A 26,482-nucleotide genomic window follows, 5' to 3' on the forward strand; every position below is an offset into this window, starting at 1 on the left:
TTGGCTTTATTAAGTGTGTTCGTGTAAAATTCATTTTTGTGTATGGAGAGGCTATGCCAGATTTACTCTCTGAGGGTTTTCTACCATCAAGTGGGGACATAAATCATTAGTTGTTTTTCTTGTCACTGTGATTAAAACCCTGGCACTGCAACCTAAGTGAAGACAGCTTTATTTTTGGTATGGTACAGGGAGCATTAATACTTCATGGCAGAAACGGCATGGGAGGCAGGGTTAGGCTCATGGAGGTGGGAACTTGCTACATGGTCTGTTCACACCACAGCAGATGAGAAAGCTGAGAGCTCAGGGAAGAAGCTAGGCTAAGCTAGGCTTATCCCTCAGACGCCGCCCTAGCTAGATCTCATGTTCAAAAGCTACTGAGCTCCCCAAAACAGCACTGCCATCTAGAAACTCGTGTTCAAACAAAGACCCCATGGGGTTCCATACATGGAGACTGAACAAAAACGCAGAGCACAAGGCTGGGGCTAGAATTGGATATACCCTTCGGAGGCCCGTTCCAGGCACCCTACTTTTAACAGTCAGCTCACCTATTCCTAAAGGTTCCATGACAGTAGCACCAGACATTGAACACCAAATCATGACTCACTCACAGGGCAACATTTCACATGTAAAACCATAGCACAAGGAATATATGTGCGTGCATGCGTGTGTGTGTGTGTATGTGTGTGTGTGTGTGTGAGAGAGAGAGAGAGAGAGAGAGAGAGAGAGAGAGAGAGAGAGAGAGAGAGAGAGAGAGAGACACAGAGAGACACACAGAGAGACACAGAGAGACAGAGAGAGAGACAGAGAGAGACAGAGAGAGAGAGAGAGAGAGAGAGAGAGACAGACAGACAGACAGACACACACACACACACACACACACACACACACACAGAGAGAGAGAGAGAGAGAGAGAGAGAGAGAGAGAGAGAGAGAGAGAGAGAGAATGTATGTGTGTACTCCATACTTTTTCTGTGTTTTCTGTTTTTATTTGTGTACACCACTTTTAATGGTTTGAATAAGAATGGCCCTAGTAGTTTATATGTTTGAATACTTGGTTCCCAATTAGTGGAACTGTTTTGGAAGGATTAGGAGGTATGAACTTTTTAGAAGACATGTGTCATTAGAGGCAGACTTTGAGGTTTCAAAAGCCTATGACATTCCTCCTGCTTAGACATCAGGACATGAGCCTATTCTGAACTCATCTGTAGCCCAGACTCGCTTTGACCCTATGATTCTCCTGCGACTGCGAGAAGTACAGGCCTATGCTTCCAAGCTTGGCAGAGGAGCCAGTTTTTAGTATTAATTACATCACATTTTTACCATTTCTACTGATTTCCATGCTTATAGACCCCATGTTGTATCTGTTTTCATTAATCTTATTAATCGGAAGGTGTTTTTCTTGTAGTATCATGTCTTCTGGAACTTTTGTTTCATTCAAGGTATTTTTATTAGAGCAAGATTTTGGAAGTTTATGTTCTGTGGACACAGGGTTTGAAAAGACAGGGGTTTAGTTTCAACACTTAAAGGCTGGCAACCCCTTGGTCTCCATTCTTGTACGTTTTTTTTTTTTTTTCAGGTATTGTAGTTTAAGGAGATCTGATGCCCTCTTCTAGCCTCTTAGGGTACCTGTACATATGCATACTCAGACACACATATTTCAAATAAAATATATCTTTTTAAAAACGAAGGCGCTTCTGTGATCTTGCCAACACAAAGCTTCTCTTCAGTGAAAGGAGACAGAACTGACCACTGATTGTTGAGAACAGAAAACAGAATGTTGGCCAAAACAGTCTTTCAATCAATGCTGTCCTGCTTAGGTGCACTATGGCAACCTGTGTTCCCTTCTGTAGAGTAGGTGTGCTGAATTAGGATCTTGATATTTTACATTCTTTATTTAACATACTCACAAACACAGGATTTAGCCTTTAGTCATTAATATTCCATTACTAGTACAAATTTAGTAATGTTGCCATCTTAAATGGTGGTAAACTTGGTGGGTGCCTTAGAAACATTTATAAGTAGATGTTAGTTGTTATTTACTATAAACAAAAATGCCTCTAGTCCTTCAAAATTATATAGGATAAATGTGTGCAGGTCTCAGTGTTTAAAAGTTAGGATAATGTTACTTTAAACTATATATAAAGTTTCAGTGCAGTGCTGAATTTTGGCCATAGCATGCTAAATATTTACTTCAAATACTATTAAGTCTCTATTTTATATGTTTTCCATACATACCACAGATAGATAGATATTAATGGGGGAAGCATATATTCTAGAGAATTAAAAGCCCAAATAGATTATGACATAAGATTCCTCCTCTAGCATGATCTTTGTAATTAGTGAATTTTTGTTTTCAGGTCAGATATGAGACCACAACAGAACTTGTCATGTAGTAAATTCTCAACAAATAATTTAGTGTCTTAAGAAGATATAAATACTTTATCTTTTTATTTCAAACTGGGGCATTTTGAAAATAAGAATGGTAGATGCTCTTAGTTATAACTGATTTCTTTCACTGAAGGTATTCTGTCAATGTTTCTGTATTAAAATTGCACAAAATAGTTGGTGAATTTTGTTTTTGCGACTTACCTAATGTTGTTCTTGCTGGTGTTGCATCTTTTTTGATCCAAAACGACACCCAGGAGAGAACCACTGTGAGTATGCAGGGAATATACGTCTGGATGGTGAAGTATCCCATTCTTCTACTCAGCTCAAAGTAGATAGTCATGACAACATAGTCACCTGTAATAAAATATTTCCCAAGTCAAGACTACATTCATAGATTAAAATAGTGCAGGGAACTAACTTATAATTTAATTTCCAAACTCAATTATTCGAATGAAAAACACAAGTACAGCAACATCAATTGGAAAAGGTATCAATGCTGGTCCTGTTGAACTGTATCAAGCCTGCGACTTTGTAGACTTTTTACCGTGAGGTGTAAAGGGCACAGTAAACCATGTTAAGGGGTAAAGGTACAGGCACACACATTTATTCAATGGCAGGTAATTCGAGAAGGAATTATTGCTATAGACCATCTGTATGCTGCATAATTACATCAAGAGTCAAAAGAAACTTTAGCCTTCAAACACAGCTAGGGTCATTCTAAGGCTTTCGTCTTCAATAATAGCGGAAATTAAATAAATTCTTTTCCACTGGTAATAATTCCATTGTTTTTAGAGAGTGACACATAGTAAAATGTTGATTCTGCCTCGCTGTACTACTGCAAGGAGAAGACACAGGTGTCTATGTGAAGTGTGCGTTCCTATGCTCTTTTTTAGTTTTACTTTTTAAATATTTATTTATTTATTTTACATCCAGATTGCAGCTTCCTCTCACTCCTCTCCTCCAAATCCCCCCCTCTCACTTCCCCTCCTCGGCCTCCATCTACCCCTCCTCTTCATCTCAGAAAAGAAGAGGCCTCCCATGGATATCAGCCAGCCTTGCCATATCAAGTTACAGTAATACTCTGTAGTCTTCTGTTGAAGCTAGGCAAGGTAGCCCAATTAGGGGAAAGGAATCCAAAGGCAAGCAATGTAGAACAGAAAACCAACAGCTTAGGCACCAAGATCAATAATTAATAAATGAGATCTCATGAAGCCGAAAAGTTTCTGTAAGGCAAAGAACACCATGAATAGGACAAAACAGCAGCCTACAGACTGGGAAAACATCCTCACCAACTCCATATCAGACAGAGGATTGATACCCAAAATATACAGAGAACTGAAGAAAATAGATATTAACAAACCAAATAACTAAACATCTTCTCTTTATAGTCACTTAAAACAGTAAGAAAACATTACAAATCTTAAAGAGAAGAATGTGGTAAGTTCATTAAAATCTGGCTTTACTTCATACTCAAAACTGCTTTTAACCTTAAAGTTACAGTTATTAGAAAAAGTAAAACATGGACAAATTAAAGTATACAATTATACAAAAAGTTAATTAGCTAATATGATCATATTCAAATTAAGTTCTAGAAAAATTAGAATAATTTTATGGGTTATCAAGTACTTATTACTGAATTATCTTTTAAAATAAATTTTGATATTTAAATATTAGTAAGATCTTTCCCCTTATGACACAACCATTTACTTACATGTTTAAGTTGTAGACATTTATGTTTAGAACTGTGTTTCTATGAGAAACATTAGTCCTGTGTTGATTCCTAACTTGGTGAAGGGTCAAGGGCATGGGATGATGTTAGATAAAAATAGCATGGAAGCCATGTGCGGTGGCTCAGGCCTGTAATCCCAGCACTAGGGAGGCACAGGTAGGCGGATCTCTGTGAATCTGAGGCCAGCCTGGTCTACAAAGTGAGTCCAGGACAGCCAAGGCTGCAGAGAGAAACCTGTTTGAAACAAGAAAGAAGAAGAAGAAGAAGAAGAAGAAGAAGAAGAAGAAGAAGAAGAAGAAGAAGAAGAAGAAGAAGAAGAAGAAGAAGAAGCAGCAGCAGCATGGAATTCAGGTTTTCATCCCAAAGTCTGAAAGACTTATTTTAAAAACAAGAAATCAGTGTGGGACACACATATCGAGCATCAGTGTATTGGTGGTTTTAAAAGGGAAATGAGCTTATAGGGCAAGCCACCATCCCAGAATCTGAATGATTGAGGGCATCCAGAAGGACTCAGGAGATGAGATGGTCCCAGGAACAGAAGGCATCAGAGGCCGGAGGTCAGCAGAGACACTAGTAACTGAAGAAAAATTGTGGAGGCTTAATGAAAAGTAGCAGGAGTGAGAAGTTCTCAAAGGCAGTAGACATGATGAGGCTTGTCACCAAGACACTTTTCCTCCAAGTTCCCACTTGGTTCTCAAAGGGAAGACGTATGGAAGGCCCCAGCATGCCTCAGTTTGTCTAAAGTATAGGTCTCATAGAACCTTTCCAGTACTTTTCAAACTGTCACCTTTACTAAAACCTAAGAAATCCAGATAAACATTCCTAGCTATTTTAATAGCTGGGAGATTTGATGACTAAATGCTGTGTAATATCTATTTCTTGTTGGTAAAAAGGAGACGGTGGAGAAAAATTAGGGCAACCTGGTTGTTATGGTGTTTACTTAATAATGTTGAATCAACATTAGCTCATCTGGTTTTCAAATGTGCTACAGTAATTTAGAGAAGTGAGGAAACTGGGTATGAGGTGCTGACAAATCCAATGCTATCTACACAAATTTTCTATAAATTTGAAAACTGTTCTACACTAAAATACTCATTTACTTTCTGAAAACCATAACCAAGAGATAAAATCTCTTTATTAAAGATTTTTCAAAGATCCAAGATTTTACAAAAATTTTCAATGTGGCTGAGGCCAATTCTTTGATGATTCATCTGCCTGAATAAAGCATTCACAGGAATAATGATGGTGAAGAGGATCAGTGGATGGTAATTGATTATTGCCCAATTAGAGGAACCTCTTAACTTGTCTATAGCAACTGCACATTAACTTTTTATTGAACTCACCAAAGATAAGGCTTCTGGACCAACAACTAATCTAAATTATAAAAATAGAAACTGGGTGTAAAAAGTTGCCTTTAAGCACAGCTTACCCAGGAAAAATACAACCAAACATGATATTATCAGGTAAATGTTTGTAGCATGAATTTGCATCTAACTTGCCAAATGATAGTTGTCAAATGCCCTGAGGGCTTGAAGCTCCTTAGTGGCCTTTTGCCTTTCTCCTGAAGTTTTTTTCTCTCTCTCAAGAGAATGATCAGATTTTCCTAAGAAAGACTGAAAATTTTGAAAAAAAAAAAAAGCCACCCCATGGGGTATTGTGAGAGAGCAAGAACATCTGTACATATACCTCCACATGTCCCATGAAACATGTCTGAATTTATAAGAGCAAGTAAACTCATTCACTAAGTCAGAAGTGGACACCTACAATTATAGGTAATGGATGAGACATCTGGAGAAGACAGAATGCTCCGTGACTGGAAAGGAGCAAGGATCTGAGGCACGCCCAGCATTACATAGAACCAGATCCACAGTCACAAGTTCTTCCTAGGACCGGATCTTAGTTAAAACATCAGACGAGAGCCACTTCTTCCTCATTCCCACAACCAACATAACGAACACCTTGAAGGGTCAGTAGTGTGATCAACGTAGAGATGATATAAAAGAGGCTGTCTAAGAAGAGCGGAAAGAACGATCTAAAGTCAAGTGGGAAACAGAAAAAAAAATCTAGTCTGACTTTAAAAAGACTATTTTGATATTTTATTTTACCCCAGTCACATTTGATGAGAGAACACCAACACCACCACAACATATCCTGGCATGGATACGGGAGTTAGGAGCAACATGCTGTCTTACTGCTGAGTCATCCGTGCAGCCTCTGGCCAAACTTTCGACTGAATGTGCTGAAGCTCTCACACTGAAGGCCACCAGATGAAAGCCACAATTATTTCCAAGCACACAATAGGCTTTCCCTCAGTATCTGCTTTAGTATAAAATATGCCTAGCTTCCAAATGACGTTATAGGATACACAAGCAAGAATAGTAGTCTGAAGAGACATATAAATTAGCTGAAATAGAACCAGGTATGGAAAAACATAATTAAAATAATTACTTCATATATTAAACATTTCAATGGAGAAGGTAGATGTCACAAAAGATAAAAGCAGGTCATAAATTTTTAAGAAAGAATGGAAAAGAAATGAAAGAAACCCAATAGTATGAGAAATTAAGCAATTTGTTGGTAGGTCACAACCAAAATAAATAAATAGATAAGTAAATAAACCACTAAACAGATAAACACAAAAATTCAATATAAAACACAAGATGGAATTTAAGTTTACAAGTATGAACAGAGTGAAAAAGCACCATGGGAAAGGAAAAAGAGCTCACTATACTTAGACTTCCAGGAGACCGAAGAGAGAATGAAACTATCTGCCTAGCTCCCAAAGCTCCAACACCAGGCAGAATGAATACAAAACGTATGAAGCAACAAAAACAATGACATAAACATATTGAAACCTGTGGGATTTAGGTAGCAGGGCAATGCTGTGAGTGTGTTTATAGGAAAGAAAACCATATTTCCTGCAAAAGAACAAGGGAAACACTTGTCACAGACTTAGCTTGTGAAATTGTGCACACATATTAATTATGTCTCTATTACTGTGTAAAACACCATAACCAAGGTGTCTTATGGAAGAAAGAGTTTATTTGGGCTTATGGTTTGAGACAATTAGAGCCCATGACAGTAGCATGAAGGCATGAGAGCAGGAGCTGAGAGCACCCATCACAACCACAGAGAGAACAAATTATCGATAGTCCAAGTATTTAAACTCTCAAAGCATTCCCCTGATGCTGTCCATTCTATAAAAAGAGCCACATCTCCCAAGCTTTCCCAAACAGCATACCATCAGGGCTCAAGGTATTCAAATGCCCTAAACTATGGAAGTCATTTCATTTAAACCACCAAGACAAGGAAAAAATTCTTTGGAGTCCTCAAAGAAACACAAAACAAAACAAAGGATTCCAAAACTAACTTCAACAAAAATACCTCCCTAAAGGTGAAAATAATATAAAAACTTTCCCAGATACATACAATCGAGGAGAATTCCTCAACATTTGAATTGCTCATGAAAAACTGGCAAAAGAAGCCATTCAAAGACAAAGGATCAGATGTACTCAGATATTTACATCTATGGGAGAAGAAAGTGTTAGAAATCCAATAAACGGCACTATACTTTTAACTTGTTGATTTAAAACACAACTGTCTCAAGGCAAAGTTATGGTTCTATATTTTATGCTGATGGCACAAGAAAGAGCACAAGGGGCAGTAGAAATTGTCCAAGAGCTACAAGGAAGATGTTGAGGGCATGCTGTTTAGAGGCTTTTGAAGCAGTTTCACATTAGCAAAATGCAATATGGAAATCTACTCAGAAGGTCAGTGTGTATCATACGTCCTAGAATCATTGCTAAGCTATTTTAGAATCATTATAAATAGTAAACCGGTGGAAAAGATACAATGAAAGCCCAAAGATGCTTCATTGAATTATAAAGCAGCAAAACAGAGAGAGGAAGCAGAGCTAATGGAGTACATAAAAGCTAAGACAGTACATTTTATTCCAGTCCATCAATATTCGCTATATATACTAATGGTCTAAACACAGAGAAAGGCAATTCAAGACTGAACTCTATGAGACATGAAAGCCACTTCAGATAAAGAGACATAATTCAGTTAAAAGTTTAGAAGCTAGGGAATGGATACAATGCCGATTAAGAGCTGTGTCACTCTTCTGAAGACAGCAGGCTTTAGAACACGAACTTTGACAGGAATAAACAGACATTCTACTCAGTGATAAAGGCACTGACCTCTCAGGAAAGCACAATATTCCACAGTTTTGATCCATGGAGATTCAAGACATTTGAATCAAAATAATATTTAAGGAGAGAAAAATATATACATGTAGTGAGAAAATCTAGTAAGTCTATGTTATTGGAAGAACAAACCATTGGTAAATATGATAATGTATGCATGACGTGAGCAATAATAACAACAATTCTGCTGCACCTAACATTATAAAGCAGGAACTTTCAGGGAAATGACAGACTCAAAGGTGTTCTGTGTGATCCAGTAAGGAGGAGAGTCACAATAATAGACTCCATTAGGAAGAGATAAAGAACTTTGGAAGCTCACAAAAATAGTGACTGAAAGGTTTAAAGTTTGGAGAGCGTTCTGGGCAATGAACTGAAAAGATGTGAGTGAATCTGAACACAACTCGAGCCGTGTGGCTCACTGTTGGGGAAGAAAAGAGATGCCTCACCAGGGCCCCGGTGCAGAGATTGGCAGAAACCATCAGATTACAGCCCATGGAAGTGTCAGATCCAATTTCAAGTCTTGGTAGGACATTCGTTCTTCCGGCAGAAGTGCAAAACACCAAGAACAATCATGAACAAAAATAATACTGTGAGAATCTTCGTCATATCTGATTCCAAATTATAGGGTAGAGACATAGTACTAAGATCAGTATGACACTGACACAAAAACAGACATACATATTAGTGGAACAGAACTGAAGAACCAGACATAAGTCTGTGCAACTTCAGTTACATGAGTTTGACAAAGATGTCAGAAATGCACATTGGAAAGAAGACAAGAGTCTTCAATCATTAGTGCCAGGAAGCATGGATTTCATCATGCAGAAAAAAATGAAGGTAGACCTTTATCTGTCACTGTGTACAACACTCAACTCCAAACAGATCAGCAACTTCATCATCAGACTTTATACCCTAACACTCCTAGAGGAAAAATAAGAAGTAAGCTTCAGCTTATAGGCTCAGGTGTGGACTTTCTGACTTAGAATTCAAATACCAGAACAAGTAAGACCTGCAACTGATAAATGGGTCTCAAGAAACTAAAAATCTATACCGAAAAGGAATCAAGCATGAGAAGAATGGGAGAAAGTCTTCAAAGGCTATGCGCTTGTCAGATGATTTATGTCTAGTAAGACAAAGAGGTCAGGGAACTAAATATTAAGAAAATGAACCATATAATTAAATAATGGGCTACATCTCTTTAGTGTTGTCTGTCTCTCACTCTTCTCTCTCCTTTTATGTTAATTTTCCTCCCCTCTATTAAAATACTCCCCAACTCCCCCCTCCATCTTCTTTACAGCTCCTGTGTCCTATCTTGTGTCTATCTAGAACTCCTACTCTCTCCATACCCACATGGCCTTTTCTACTTGCCTGGCTTCTGTAGTTTTTCAGGTCATATATTTAAATATAAAGATTCTTGGTAAGGATGCATGAATAAGAGGGACCAGGCAGTGTTTGTTTTTCTTGGCGTGGACTACCTTAGTATATTTTCTACTTCTATTCATGTACTTGCAAATTCCATTATCTGACTTTTCTTTACATCTGAGTAGAATTCTTTGTATGTACCTGTGCGTGTGTGCGTGCGTGCATGCGTGTGTATGCGTGCGTGTGTGTGTGTGTGTGTGTGTGTGTGTGTGTGTGTGTGTGTGTGTGTGTGACTTTCATGCTTCATTAATTTCCCTTAGAATAGTTGGGTTCTTTCCATTCCCTAGCTACTGTAAGTAGAGTATCAGTAAATAGGTCTGTAGAAGTAAGATATCAAATCCTTTGTGTATATGCCAATGAATGGTAAAGCTGGGTAGCTGGGTCAATTAGCTTCTTGAGAATTTTTCATGCTGATTTCCACAATGGCTACACCATTTAGCAATACCATCAAGAACGAGTGAGGCTTCCCTTTTCTCCACATCCTCACAAGCATTTGTTGTCAGTTGTTTCCCTGATCTTAGCCATCCTAAATGGAGTGAGATGAAATCTTAAAATTGTTTTAATTTATATCTCTCTAACTTTTAAGATTTTGAACATTTTAAAATAAATTTCGTAGATTTATTTCTTCCTTTGAGAACTTTCTGTTTAGATTAATATTTAATTTTTTCATGTGGGACATTTATTTTTTCTTTTTGGTTCTTTGTATTTAGAAGTTTTATTAAATCCTGGATAATATTAATCCTGTATCAGATGTATTTTTAGCAAGGATTCTCTCGCACCCTGTGGGCTTCTTCTTTGATTTACTGATTGTTTCCATTGCTGTAAAGAAGCTTAGTTTTGTGAGGTCCCATATGTCAATTGTGGCTCTTAATTCCTGAGCGAGTAGGGTGCTATTCAGAGCATCCCTTTCTGCACCTGTATCTTGTAGTGCTGGGGGCACAGTGTCCTTGTACTCACAGAGAAGCACTAAGAGAAGCAGAGATATTAACCACACAGGGGTGTCTCCTCAGCGGAGAGGATGAAATCACATACCTGCAATCCATCCAGAGAGCTGAGAGTAGAGATTGCTAACTACCTACTGACCTTTGATGCTGTGGAGGCAGACCTCACCTTAATTCCACAGCAAGATTTTCCCAGAGTCTTGCCTCCCTAGACCATTATCCATCCTTAGAGTAGGTGTCATAGTACTTTATGGCCTGATGACCTCTATGCTATTGTTCAGAGAGCACATTAGACTCCAGATGTTTTAGCTATAGAGCCCATCCTCCTGGGCACATATACTTTGTAAAAGAGTTTCTGTGCGGTCACACCTTAAGCTTTGTTGTCCACCTGGAACTGGACTGAGTGAACTAATTTTTGCCTCGAAACCATTGCCTCCAAATCGTGGTGGCAATGGACTGCCTAGCATTAGACTCTGCAAATTCTGATCCAGGTTGACGATGTCAATCTGCCCTGGGTTTTCATTTTTATCTGTTCATGGGGTTTCCTTCCCTATATGACACCTTCAGGGACCCCATCCCCCATTGTAGGGTATGGTCTGTAATTTTTTATTTAAGTTTCAGCCTTTCAGGTTTCACATTGAGATCTTTGACATATTTGAATCTGAGTTTTGTCCACGGTTATAGATAAGCTTACTTTAAAATACATGTATAATGCACATATGGATATAGCTATACTTAGATGCCCATAAGGTAATAATGCTTTCTTTAAGAGCCATAGCCTATTTAACAAAATCCCCTGCACCAAACATGAACACCTCCCAAAAAATTTTGGTGAGAGGGTGCAAAATCCACAGACAATATAGGCTATTGTCACTACCATTGGTTGCCTCCCAGAAATTGAAGATAAAACTATTGCTAAAAGCAACACATACTTTGGACATAGGACTTGGAAGGAATCAAGCTAGGACTGACCTGGAAGTCTTTTCCCTAAGGCCTGACTCTCATAAAATTCGAAGCTCTAAAGCCTATGAAACACAATGATGATCAGGTTCTCCATAGAGGAGCAGTCATGGCACTTCTATCATGAGGTACCCAACTCCTTTTAATTGGATAGAAGGTGTGCTAAAGAGGGGCAGACTCATTCATGGTATTGTGAAGCTAGCCAGCTCCCATGGCTGGAAGGGTCTTGGATCTCAGAGGAAAACCTACTGTTGCTGTTTACCTAAACTAGCGTAATTTCTAATTGTATTCTAAAGAGTATCCTTATACCCACAGATAAGTGTAGCTCTCACATCTCATCGATGCTTCTTTTTTGAAACAGATGGAAGCTACTACAGATCTGTAACTGGCCGAAATGAAGATAGTAAGGGATCTGTTGGGTGTCCAGCCTCCATTGGTTCATCTACAATGTAACCACTATACCTAAGGCATTGAGAAGGGATGTGTGAAAAGATGCAAACACTGGAGGACCAAGGACCTGCTGGAACATAGTGTCTAGAAGACACAACAGTAAAGCTGCACCCATGAAATCTCAACAATATGGTTGCCTTCGTAAGATGTGCATAGTGTCAGAAGCTCTAATCATCATGGGGAATTTTTCAAAAGGTAAAAAGCTATAGGCATTCAATAGATGCTGAGAGATGAAAAACACTGTTTTCTCTGGAGACAAATTCTCTGATAGGTCATTTAATCCAAAATGGTCAGCTCTAAACACAGGTATGTACATATATACATATATTGAGAGAAAGAGAGAAAGAGGTGGGGCAGGTAGCAATAATAATCACAGAAGAAGGAGTCATGAATTTGAGAAGAAGTGAGTAGAGGGTCATGAGAGGAGTTGGAAGATGAAGAGGACAGGGTGGAAATGCTGCAAATAATGTACACATGTATGAAATTGTCAAAAATATTAAATTTTAAAAATAGGCTACACATTGAACTGAATAGAAAATTTTCAAAAGAAGAAGCAAATGGTTAAAAGTGTTCAATATCCTTAGCTATCTGAGAAGTGCAGATTAAAACTACTTTAAAAGTCTATCTTACTGCAGTCTAAAAGATCATAAACAAAGTATAAATGATAGCAAATATTTTCATGGATCTGTGGAAAGGACAACACTTCTATATTGTTGATAGGAGTATAAACTAGTGTAGCTATGTTGGAAATTAGTGTAGATGTTTCCCAAAAGAAACCAAACCAACCAAACAAAAAACCCTCTAGAAATAGATTGCCATATGAGAAACTTACATAAATCCTGTCCACACACCCAAAGAGCTGTGTATCACTCTACAGTAATACTTGCCTATCCACGTCCATTACTGTTCTAGTCACAATACCTAGGAAATGGAATCAGCTGTATGTCCATTAGATTAACTGATGAAGAGATAATGAAAATGTGGTACATATACCACATTTAAAGAAAATGGAATCATAAAATCTGCAGCTAAGTGCACAGCATTGGAGAAAATTTATATGGAGTCTGGTCAGTTAGGTCTAGGAAAAAAACAGCACAGCATACTCTTTTCCATAACTTGCAGCTATTAAAGAATGTCCTAAACCTAAAGTAATTGTCTTCCAAAAACAATACTGCAATCACAGAAGCTTTCAGGAACAAATAAACATCGAACAAAGAAATAGCACCGTTCTACACATTTTAATAGAAAACAGAAACAGGAAAGCATTATCTAACTTATTTTGGTTCCATCTTACCTAAGAGTAAAATCAGACATCTTTTTATGAAAACTCCAGGCCAATATGCTTCATTTATATGGACACAAAAAGCACCAGCAGAGTCAGAACAAATGGACTCTGCCTTCCTTCACTATAAGTAAATACAGCATGAGCAAGGGTGCTCATCTCAGGGTTGCAAAAGTGGTGACATTAAAAATCAACCGATATGACTTAGCATATCAACCTATAAAAAAGAAATATTATATGATATTTTATGGAATTCAGAAAATAATGCACTGAAACAAAAAACTTTAATTGAAATTTCTCAGAAAACTAGGAAATTAAAAGAATTTCATTTTTCTACAAAGAGTATCTTTAAAAATGACTTCAGCTAACATTATCCCTAAGAATTATAAGTCATTCAGGAGGCAGAGGCAGACAGTTCTGAGGTAGCCAGGGCTGTTATACAGAAAAACACTGCCTTGAAGAACGCTGCCCCTCCAAAAGATAGAACCAACTAATTAACCAACTAACCAATCAAGAAAACCTTCACATTAAATGCCCAGTGATGGTGGTGGCACGTGTCTTTAATATCATCACTCAGGAAGCAGGTAGACCTCTTTTAAGTTCAAGGCCGCCCTGGCCTACAGAGCAAGTTTCATGATAGCTAGAGCTACACAGAAAAGCTCTGTCTCCAAAATACCAAACAAACAAACATAAAAAGTATCGGTCAGGCTAACAAGAACTTAAAGGGAGTAAGATATAATTTCACAGTGGGAAATTTTGGTCGACAGCAATGCAGGCCAACAGTTAATGAATGTCGCTGAAGTGATTTGCAAGTGATTTTGAAATGTGATCTATATAATGTGGATTAGAAATACCTATTATATGAAAATATGGGACCCAAATTGAGAGCATTAGTGACAATATTTCAAATATTACATTGTTCAATATCTTAAAGTATCATGGGAATGCTCAAACGTATGATGATCACAAAAAACAAATTATCACTGACTTGAAGAAAACAAACTGCTATAAGAGAGTTATCTTTAAAGTTTTTTAAAAATATCTTAGCACCTGCAGAGGCCTTCTGAGAACAAGGCTTCTAAAAGGTAAATATGTCTGGGAGGCTATGGTACAAGACTATTTTTTGATGGCTACAAGTAAGGTCTCTGGAACCAGAGAGAGTACACAGCTCTTCTTAATATGGAGTTCTTCTCAGGCAAGAGATGTGCTTACATGTGTAAAGAAAAAACAAGACAAACAAAAACAAAAAACAAAACAAAACCACCACAACAAAAAAAACACATCGACGATGGGGGGCAAACCAAGCAAAACCAGAGTAATGTGGGGAAAGATCCCACAGACTCACGAAAACAGTAGCATGGTTCATACTGAATTTCAAAGCAATCTTTCTCCAAAGGCCACTGGGCACAGAATCTGTGTGACGATGTATTCTGATAGAACTTAAATTAATGAAAAGTAAAAATTTTAAAAGTTATTTTATGAATCAACTAAGGAGCTATTAAAATAAAATCTGTTCAAGTAATTCAAAATCAAGTTTGAAAACAAAAGTGTGAACAAGAACCAGGTTGTTTGCATAATCCTGGTGTGATTATAGATTGACAGGTGATGTTACTGTCTAAGCAGAGAACTCCAAGCATCTGTTAAGAGACTGGAACTCCTCACCTGGGCTTGGGCCCCTGTGGAATTTTCCCTGTCCACAGTGGTGTGTCAGTTGGTGTCTTTATGCTCCTCTCATCCAGGCAACCATACTATGGTGAGTTCATGAGTGTATTTTCTCTATCGTGCCTAGGAGACACTGTCTAGCAGTATGCGTGCTGGGACTCTGGCTCCTACAATGCCTCTGCCCCATCTTACACAACTTCTTCTGAGCCTAGATGAGGAGGTGGCACTGCAGCTGTTAGGAATCATGTGGTCCCTTATTCTCTACATTTTGGGCAGTTGTGTATAGATGTAAAATCTCAGTCTGTGCAAAATTAAACTTTTTGATGAGGGGTATAAGAATAAGCATTTAGAATACAGTTAGAAATCATACCGATTTAGAAAAATGAGAGTAGAAAATTCTCCTCTTTGGTGTATGCCCACTTCATCCATGAGTGGTTGTCTAGGTTTACAGTGCAAGGTATGAAGGCCTTCTACTGAGAAGGCCTTCGGTGCCACTACTGAGACACTTGCCACATCTTGTTGTCACCTTAAGATATTATGAGAGCCAGTCCTTAGGCAGGTGCTTTCATGTGGTCAATGGCTGCTGACAGAGGAGAATTGATTTCCTCCAGGGGGTGTACCCATATACGTTGTCTGAAACCAAGTGGCTAACTCTTCACTCCTGGGCAAACAGGCAGTCCTAAATGGACTTAGGAGGTTGTTCATACATGCGTATAAATAGATAAACACATGTATGCATGTAACAATAGTAATTAGAGAAGAAACCATGATTTGAGGAGGTGGACACCATGGGAGAAGTTTGAGGGAGTAAGGAGAAGTGAGAGTAATATAGATGCAGTGCTTATGTAGAAAGTTTCCAAAAAATTATATATATAAAAAAAAGACTGGGCCCAAGAAATTATCACAATGAGATATTGAGAAAATGCACACATCAAGGATGAAAAATTATACTTCTGTACAGTATAAATGAAGTGTTGGGTTGGAGATGTATTTATCTTTAAAGCTATACTACCAATTACAGTTTAGAATGTGTGAAGATGTGATTGGAACTAGATACATGCAGGACAGGAAGCCTGCAAGTTATAAATTCATGATAGAAGGAATCAAAGGCAACTTACATACCTGAAGATAACTGGGAGTGCTTGTGAAGTAGGGGACTCATCACAATAAATGGACCAAAACAAAGCTTAAAATAGAAAAAAAATTGAGACTAGAGTAATAGACTGGGTGGTAGTATATTACAAGATGGCCAGAATTATGGTGTAGGATAGAGGATATGCATGGAGTACAGGGCATTCTTTTATTATATATAAATGGTGTGTAGTGATACAATTTAATAACTAGCACACTATAGCTGGTTTTTTTTATTATTACATTCAAATGGAAGAAAGACACTCAATAAAGCATGCTGAAGTAACTCATCTCTGATAACACGAAGAACTCCAACAGCAAAGAAGCAAGCACTGCAGTTAACAACAGTTAAAGAGTAACATGTGTGAAGATTAGGCATCATTAGCTACAAGGGCAGTCAATCTCTACAAGAACAGCGAGACTGGGTAGAGAATCAGAGGCTGGTGAGGCTAGGGAGGAGCGGGGTTGTTCACACCAGAGAGCCGTTTACAACCCTAACAACCAAATGTATACATAACAGATGGCGCAGTAACTGCATTCCAGGACAGGAAAATTAAAATATGCTCACATAAAACGCACACACATGCTTATAGGAGCTTTAACTCTAACAGCAAAACCTAGAACTGTCCTAGACTCCCTTCAGTGGGTGTATAAGAGACTGGCACATTCAATCTAAGGACTACTGCTTTGTAGCCAAAAGGAATGGTTATTTTATACTGGGTGATTTAGATAAACCTCCAGAAAATTATGCTGAGTGATAAAAAGAAATACCTTACCTTAAAGTTCAGTTTTCTAACATTTTTTATACAGAGCACTCTTAGAATGATAGTTAGAAATGGAAAGTGCTGAGTGAACAGAAGGGCAGGAGGACGGAAAGAAAGATGTGCCAGCAGAGGTCTTGTTATAGAAATGCTTTGTTTGCTGTCTGGGATTCTGCCATGAAACTGTGATGCCCTTTCTCTCCTCAACCCCAACTCCCCAGAAAATCATCACTGTGTAACTGCATAGCATAAAAGGTTTGTTAGATCTCTGTATTTTACTTTATTGTTATTATTTTTGGTTTTTGTCTGCTTAAGAATGTAATGCATGCACAATTTTTTAAAAACATTGAAAGTTCAATTCTGAACTTCATATGGAAAAACAAAAAACCCAGAATAGCTAAAACAATCTTGTACAATAAAAGGTGCTCTGGAGGAGTCTCCATACCTGATCTCAAACTGTACTATAAAGCAACAGTAATTAAAACAGCATGGTACTGGCACAGCAACAGGCTGGTTGATCAGTGGAATCGAATCGAAGACCCAGATATGAATCCACACACATATGGTGACTTGATTTTCGACGAAGAAGCCAAATCCATTCGATGGAAAAGGGATAGCATCTTCAACAAATGGTGCTGGTCTAACTGGATGTCTATGTGTAAAAAAAAATGCAACTGGACCCATATTTGTCACCTTGTACAAAACTCAAATCCAAGTTGATTAAAGACCTCAACATAAAACCAGAGACACTAAGTCACTTAGAAGAAAAAGTGGGGAAGAGCCTGGAACATATTGGCACAGGAGACAACTTCCTTAACAGAACACCAACAGCCCAGGCCTTAATGTCAACAATTAATAAATGGTACCTCATGAGGCTGAGAAGCTTCTGTAAGGGAGGAGACACTGTCAAGAGAACAAAGCGACAGCCTACAGACTGGGAAAAGATCTTCACCAACCCTACATCTGACAAAGGTCTAATATCCAAAATATATAAAGAACTCAAGAAATTATACACCACCAAACCAAATAACCCAATTGAGAAATGAGGCTTGGAACTAAACAGAGAATTCTCAACAGAGGAATATCAAATAGCTGAGAAACACTTAAAGAAATGCTCAACCTCCTTAATCATCAGGGAAATGCAAATCAAAACAACTCTGAGATTCCATCTTACACCCATCAGAATGGCTAAGATCAAAAATTCAAGTGACACCACATGCTGGCGAGGATGTGGGGAGAGAGGAACACTCCTTCATTGCTGGTGGGAATGCAAACTAGTACAGCCACTTTGGAAAGCTATCTGGTGCTATCTCAGAAAAATGGGAATAGGGCTTCCTCAAGACCCAGCTATTCCACTCCTTGGAATATACCCAGAAGATGCTCCAGCACACAACAAGAACATTTACTCAACCATGTTCATAGCAGCCTTATTCATAATAGCCAGAACATGGAAACAGCCTAAGTGTCACTAAATAGAAGAATGGATAAAGAAACTGTGGTACATATACACTATGGAATACTATTCAGCTATTAAAAACAAGGAATTCCCGAAATTTGTGGATAAATGGATTGAGCTAGAAATGATCATAATGAGTGAGTTAACCCAGAAGCAGAAAGACTCAAATGGTATATACTCACTTATATCTGCATATTAGCCCAAGGGGCATGTCCCACGAAAGCCTTCACTCACCAGGAAACTGAGACAGAGGGGAGGAAATTCTAGTGGGACTCTAGATGAGAGAATCATGGGAGAATGGCAAAGTAGAAGGATCCAGAGGGTCCTAGAAGCCTACAAGTAGAACATTATGATAGGCAGATTTGGGCCCAGGGGTTCCGCTCAAACTAAGGCACCAGCCAAGGACAATACAGGCGGTAAACCTTAAACCCCTACTCAGATCTAGACAATGGACAGATCACTCTCCACAGTAGAGTGGAGAGTGGGATATTACTTTCTCACATACTCTGGTGCCTCACCTTTGACTATGTCCCCTGGAGGGGGAGACCTGGTGGCACTCAGAGGAAGGACAGCAGGTTACCAAGAAGAGACTTGATACCCTATGAGCATATACAGGGGGAGGTAATCCCCCTCAGGAACAGTCATAGGGGAAAGGAATAAGGGGAAATTGGGAGGGAGGGAAGAATGGGAGGATACAAGGGATGGGATAACCATTGAGATGTAACAAGAGTAAATTAATAAAGGAGAAAAAATAAAAAGAAAAAAAGAAAAAAAATGTAATGCATGCATACAATGTGTTTTGATCCAACCCACCCCTTTCCCTCCCCCCTCAGTTTCTTCCCTATATCCCCCTCCCCTCTGCACAACTTTGCCCTCCCAGATTCACATGCTTTAAAAAAAAAAAACTAAAAGAGTAGTTACTGCTACCTGTATGAGCACCAATGTAGGAACCTTGACTTGAGTACAGGTAGCCTCTAAGCGGGTATATCCTTAAAGGAAACAGATTTTCTTCTCCCAGCAGCCACCAGTCACCAATTGCTTTTCAGATAGGAGTGGGACTACTTTAAGAGCTCCTCCCCATCCGCACTGGGACTGTGCCTTAGCTTCATCTTCTGCAAGTTTGTACATAGAACCTGAACTCTGAGAATTCACTTCTGCAATAGACCTGCTTATCCTTGAGTCTTAGAATGGCGGGGAGGGGGTATGATGCTAATTTCCTGCTTAGGACTGAGCATTCTATATTGCATTATTTCCAGTTCAAGTCACTTACCTTCAGTTTTCATTTTTCTTTATAGATAAGTAATATTACATTGTATACGTGTACCACACTGTCATTATCAGTTCATCAGTCGAGGGACAGGTTATTTCCATTTCCTGGCTATTGTGAACAGAGGAGGAATGAACGTGTATAAGCAAGTATTTCTGTGGTAGGGTATGGAGTCCTTTAGTATTCCCAGAAGTGGTTTAACTGGACGATGTGGACCATAACCTTTCAGGGAACCTCCACACTGATTTCCATAGCAGTTGGACTAGTTTTCTCTCCCACCAACAGTGGATAAGGATCCCCCTTCACATTCACTTAAGCATTCTTTCTTAAAATACATTTCAACCAATAATCCTTTTTATATACAACAACCTTTTGAAAAACATCACATGTATCAAATCAAGATACAAGTTTAAAGAATGGTTAACTGGATTCAATGCCCTTGAATGTAAATATTGAATGAAATGGACACAGAATTATCGATGATTGCAATTCAGAGGATCTGGCAAATTAGGTTAGTTTCTTTGATCCAAATCATCTAATTTTTAGGAAGTTCTAAGCCCTCCTACCTTGAATTTGCCCTGGTGTAGAGAGCTTGCTACCGACGGCTGGCAATGGCAGTGCACTGCCTTCCTAGTTACTTGGCTTCTGCAGAGCCAGATCACTGTAACAAAGCCTTCACACACTACACTGAGTGCACAAGAAAACAAGTGTCACCAATGCAGAGTTGGCATTTTCTCAACACAGTACCACAGCCCTCTACTTGAAGATACTCTGAATATGCTCCTGCTACAAAATACATTAGAATTTGTCCATCCCAAGTGTCCAAAAATACTACACATACCCAAAACACAAGTCTAGTGCCCAGCTACAAATGCCAGGCGAATGCAGATGAAGAGGCCAAGGTTGGAGAAGCTGTCCACGCTGGACTATAACTCAGTGGTAGAGTTGCAAGCATTATGTGCGAGGTCCTAGGTTCAATCCCAGAATCCAAGCCAAACACAGAACAACAAAAATATGTTTAAGTCAAAATAATGAGATTTTTCCACAGGTGACAGAATCTGCTCAACTTCACGGTCAGGTACGACTATCAAGACATTCCATTTAAATAGATGTAGAAGGATAAATGAGTGCCTTTGGGACTAGAGATCACTGTATCTAAGGTCGGAGCTTAAAATGTCTTTGAAGTGACTGATATTGATTTGAAGAGCAGCCTCAGGATTAGCCTGATAATCATTGTGCAGCTGTCTGCAGGGAACAGAGCGAGATGATCTGTGGGTCCTGCTTTGGAACAGAACATCTCAGTTCCCATCATGATGGATGCCTGTGGCTCTCAGGAGCAAAATACCACATCCTTCTAAACCTTTGAAGAGAGAGAAATGTGCATTTGTTCTTTTTCTAAGCCTCTTGAGCTAAATTTAAGGTGATTTTTTTCAAACATTTCATTCTTCCTTATAAGATTTCTGAGTTATATTTTTATATCAGATATGAATACATATAAATCAAATATTAAATGCTTGCAGACCTTACAAATCTGGGTAACCAGACTGAAACTGAACTTTGAAGTTCTGCCACGTGCTTGATGCAAGGGAATACATTCTAAAACAAAACCAGTTTAAAAGGTATATTTTTCAGGATTTTACACTAGCAAGGGGGATTCAACAGAGTGGGCATTGCTGAGAAAGTGTCTTCTGAGAACTGAAATTCAGAACCTGACTAATGGAGGTGTTGGGAATTGAACCCTGGTTTTCTGGAATGGCAGCAAGTGCTCTTAACCTCTAAGCCATCTCTCCAGCTCAAAATCCACCTCATTAGTACATGTTTATATTATATCTGGCTGGACCTCACTCTGTCGGCAGACCCACTTTTCACCTCTCTGTTGCACTACTCTGTACCCCACAGAAACGAACCTCCTGGTTACAGCCCTATGACCAGATGCCAGCCACAGCCAGGACTTCCAACTTCTGTGCCATAGCAGTCAATTCTGGGGCACATCTACGAGAGTCTGTAGTTCTGTATTCCCTTATTCACCATTATGTTTACAATGTCCACATACACACACACACACACACACACACACACACACACACACACACACGTGCAGACTTTCCCTGCCTCCTTTATTTACACTTCAGGTCTTTTACAGTACCTTTTAACATGCTGATGTACCTTGCAGCCTCCTTTCTGTGTTCCCAGCATTCTAAAATTAATTCTTTGATTAACTCAGAGGGATTCTAAGCCTGTTTCAAGGTGTAATTATGAATATCATCAAAGTCTATCATAAGACATATGGTAGCACTGTGGTGTGGTGAAATGCAGTGCTCAGCATTACTGTCACTGGCCAGAGCTGTTGGTACATCTTTGTTTCCTAAAGAATAGCAGAAGGTCTGGATGACTGTGGAGTTTGGTGGTAGAAATGACTGTGTACTCATTTGTGTGGGGTCTTATTTCACAGGGTAGTATGTATAGCTAAAGTAGAGCCATGAGATTGTGCTACCTGGCTTTCAGTGAGGCAGCTCAATGCTGTGGCTTATTTTTCTCCTCTCTAAAGTGAGCATAGTGTCATTGCTATGAAGTAATGCTCAAAGAGCCATAAGTAGATGACCTAGTCAAAAGACACTGTCAGCACATATTAGCTTAGGTTTTAAATATGTTGATGCTATACATACTTCTATGTTTCTGTTAATAGTTTTCAGAATATGGAAAGAATGGTATGTGTGATTTGCACATTTTATTTTCTCAAAACCACACAGCTTCTTACACAGAAACAAAAGGTCTGATTAAAATAATACCTTCTGTCAAAAGGCTTTTGAAACAAAGGCAAGCCCAATCCCCCAATTGGAGTTGATGGTTTAAATTGAACCTGCACCAATAGCTGCTTTGTTTATGGTCATTGTTTCTAGACTCAGAACTACTCTTTCCATACTGTGAGGCTGGAATGGAGAAGCTGGCATCAGGAAGCAGAGTTCCCTGTTCACTGCAGGTTGTGGTCTTGGAGTCTTTTAGGAGATTTTCTCTCTCACCATAACTACCACTTAGGAAGGCATAAGTGAACTCTTCATCAAACCTGGGTTTGCAACATCCTGATACTACTCTCACATCTTTGTATCAAACCGATTCTTGCAAGGGCTAGCAGTGTATTAATGTGTATTTATGAATATGAGATGTTGGTTGGTTACCTTGGGATGCACGATGGGACCATTGGATCACAATGTCAGCCTCACCACACTGAGCATTTTGTTGGGCAAATGTTGTTGTCCTTGGTTATAGTTAAATGCTCAGGCACATTACACAAAAATAGCTGTTGTATTTTTCAGGAAAAATTTTTTGATGGAGCAGCAGGCATTGAGAAGAAGCCATGGAGACATAGGCGACTCTTGTGTGTAATATGTGTTATTCTGGTTATGACAGTAGAAGTCAAAGGTCAACTGCCATCCAACTAAGTAAAAGAAACCAGAGTTGGAAGATGAGCAAACATCAACAAACAACAACGTTTCACTCAGTTTTTTTTAGATAGGGTTTCATTCTGTAGCTCAGGCTGCCTATGAAGCCCAGGATGACCTTGAACTCTTGGTGATTTTCTTGCCTTATCCCTCTGAGTGGTGAGATTTACAGATGTGAATCGCCTAACAACAAGTTTTAAAACAGGAAAGAAACAGGAAACTTTGGAGCAGAAAGAAGACTTGCCAGGCTTTTCTTTCGAAGCCAGACTAGTTATAGAAAGGTAAGGTGAGAGAAAATGATACTGTGTGTTGGTGATATATAATGTTTATTAATAACTAGTAAATTTCTGGTCTAGAAGGAAACGGTTTAAAAGACTGTCCATCAGAGCTGAAGGAATGGAGAAAGAAGAAAGACAATAGAGGAGTGAAAAACAATGAAAACGGAAAAGGACAAACTGAGATATGCGCTTAGAGGAACACTGCTTGACACAAATGACTTCAAGGATATGAAATGTATAGAATTTGTCAAGTTAATATACAAGAGAATTTACCTTAAACAAAGACGATCTAACCTTATGACTGTATAATAGTGCATCTTTTTTCTGAACTCTAAATATTTTCTTATTTATTCTTTTTAAAAATAAAAAAGACATGAAGTTGAGTAGGTAGGGAGGTGAGGGTAGATCTTGGGGGAGCTAAAAGGTAAGTATCAAAATGTATTGTACAGAATTCTCAAATAATTAATAAAAATGTTATTAAAAGCATAAGACAGTCACGCAGTCTGTAAATTACCTCTGGAACACAGTTTGCTGTCTCATTCTTTAAAGCAAAATTTGCTTATTAAATTGTTATAAAAAGATGAGGATGCTAGCACATTCCTTCACAAAAGGAAAAGGTACACATCATCATAAAACTGGTAAAATGTTTTATAAGCAAATATATATAAAGTATAATAAAATGGAAGCTTGCCTCATTTATTAATAAATGTACAGATGTAGTTTAACTGAAAATTGTTTTTAGGTTGTTCACCTTAGGCTGTTATCTAAAACAATGGCAGAGGCGATATGACAATAAAACAGAGTCCATGAGCCAATGCTAAGGTGCCTGACAAAGTAGGCAGCACTTTAGCTGGCGGATAACATCGTCTGTGTTTGAGGTCAACTTTCTTGTATTATGTTCTTGCATGTATGATCTCTTTCCCATTAGAGTGTCCCATCTTTTGAATAGCAGTTAAACACCTGCTAAGTTCTGAGGAAAAGAAACTGTTCTTCAGTCAAGACACAGTGAATGAGTCCAGATTGATGAAGGGACTCTCAAGCCAGAAAAAAATAACGGGAGGCTCTTCATAAAAGAGATCGGTACAACAGTAAAGGCACATAGTTAACTACTGGCATAAGTGAGACACTTAGGAAGGGCACAGAATCTTGAATTCTTCTCAATAAAAAAAGGGACAAAACAACTTTGGAATACAGACTTTGCAGAGATAAAGCAATAGTAATTTAAACAGCATGGTACTGGCACAGCAACAGGCTGATTGATCAGTGGAATCGAATCGAAGACCTAGATATGAATCCACACACATATGGTCACTTGATTTTCGACAAAGAAGCCAAATCCATTCGATGGAAAAAGGATATCATTTTCAACAAATGGTGCTTGTCTAACTGGATGTCTATGTGTAAAAAAATGCAACTGGACCCATATTTGTACAAAACTCAAATCCAAGTGGATTAAAGACCTCAACATAAAACCAGAGACATTAAGTCACTTAGAAGAAAAAGTGGGGAAGAGCCTGGAACATATTGGCACAGGAGACAACTTCCTGAACAGAACACCAACAGCCCAGACATTAATGTCAACAATTAATAAATGGGACCTCATGAGGCTGAGAAGCTTCTGTAAGGCAAGAGACACTGTCAAGAGAACAAAGCGACAGCCTACAGACTGGGAAAAGATCTTCACCAACCCTACATCTGACAAAGGTCTAATATCCAAAATATATAAATTAAATACCACCAAACCAAATAACCCAATTGAGAAATGGGGCTTGGAACTAAACAGAGAATTCTCAACAGAGGAATATCAAATGGCTGAGAAACACTTAAAGAAATGCTCAACCTCCTTAATCATCAGGGAAATGCAAATCAAAACAACTCTGAGATTCCATCTTACACCCATAAGAATGGCTAAGATCAAAAATTCAAGTGACACCACATGCTGGCGAGGATGTGGGGAGAGAGGAACACTCCTTCATTGCTGGTGGGAATACAAACTAGTACAGCCACTTTGGAAATCTATCTGGTGCTATCTCAGAAAAATGGGAATAGGGCTTCCTTAAGACCCAGCTATTCCACTCCTTGGAATATACCCAGAAGATGCTCCAGCACACAACAAGAAAATTTGTTCAACCATGTTCATAGCAGCCTTATTCATAATAGCCAGAACATGGGAACAGCCGAAGTGTCCATCAGTAGAAGAATGGATAAAGAAACTGTGGTACATATACACTATGGAATACTACTCAGCTATTAAAAACAAGGAATTCCCGAAATGTGTGGATAAATGGATTGAGCTAGAAATGATCATAATGAGTGAGTTAACCCAGAAGCAGAAAGACTCAAATGGTATATACTCACTTATATCTGCATATTAGCCCAACGGGCATGGCCCACAAAAGACTTCACTTACCAGGAAACTGAGACAGAGGGGAGGACATTCTATTGGGACTCTAGATGAGAGAAGCATGGGAGAATGGCAAAGTAGAAGGATCCAGAGGGTCCTAGAAGCCTACAAGTAGAACATTATGATAGGCAGATAGTGGGCCCAGGGGTCCCGCTCAAACTAAGGCACCAGCCAAGGACAATACAGGCGGTAAACCTTAAACCCCTACCTAGATCTAGACAATGGACAGAACATTCTCCACAGTTGAGTGGAGAGTGGGATATTACTTTCTCACATACTCTGGTGCCTCACATTTGACCACGTCCCCTGGAGGGGGAGACCTGGTGGCACTCAGAGGAAGGACAGCAGGTTACCAAGAAGAGACTTGATACCCTATGAACATATACAGGGGGAGGTAATCCCCCTCAGGAACAGTCATAGGGGAGGGGAATAAGGGGAAAATGGGATCGAGGGAAGAATGGGAGGATACAAGGGATGGGATAACCATTGAGATGTAACAAGAATAAATTAATAAAGGAGGAAGAAAAAACAGAAACAGCAGTGTAAGGAATAAGTTTACAGGAGGGCGACTGTAAGTGAGGATTATGGGAGTGCTTGGCTCTGAGGGTGGCTGGTATGACTGCATCTACTGATGATCCTGGGAGCTGGTCTAGGACATACAGCTGGGCTTGTCATTTCCCTCCTGAACATAGGTGCATCATCACTG

General features: G+C 38.9%; 1 protein-coding gene across 1 annotated transcript in view; it reads right to left on the reverse strand.

Moving 5' to 3' along the window:
• Positions 1 to 26,482, reverse strand: part of GABRG3 (gamma-aminobutyric acid type A receptor subunit gamma3) — a 552,883-nt gene that overhangs the window by 15,653 nt on the left and 510,748 nt on the right. The window contains exon 7 of the mRNA XM_084773946.1: positions 2,590 to 2,742. Within this exon, the coding sequence (XP_084630072.1) occupies positions 2,590 to 2,742 (153 nt within the window). The remainder of the gene's footprint in view (positions 1 to 2,589; positions 2,743 to 26,482) is intronic.

Source organism: Acomys minous (genome assembly GCF_964271855.1).
Source record: "Acomys minous genome assembly, chromosome: 2".
In the NCBI taxonomy this organism is placed as follows: domain Eukaryota; kingdom Metazoa; phylum Chordata; class Mammalia; order Rodentia; family Muridae; genus Acomys; species Acomys minous.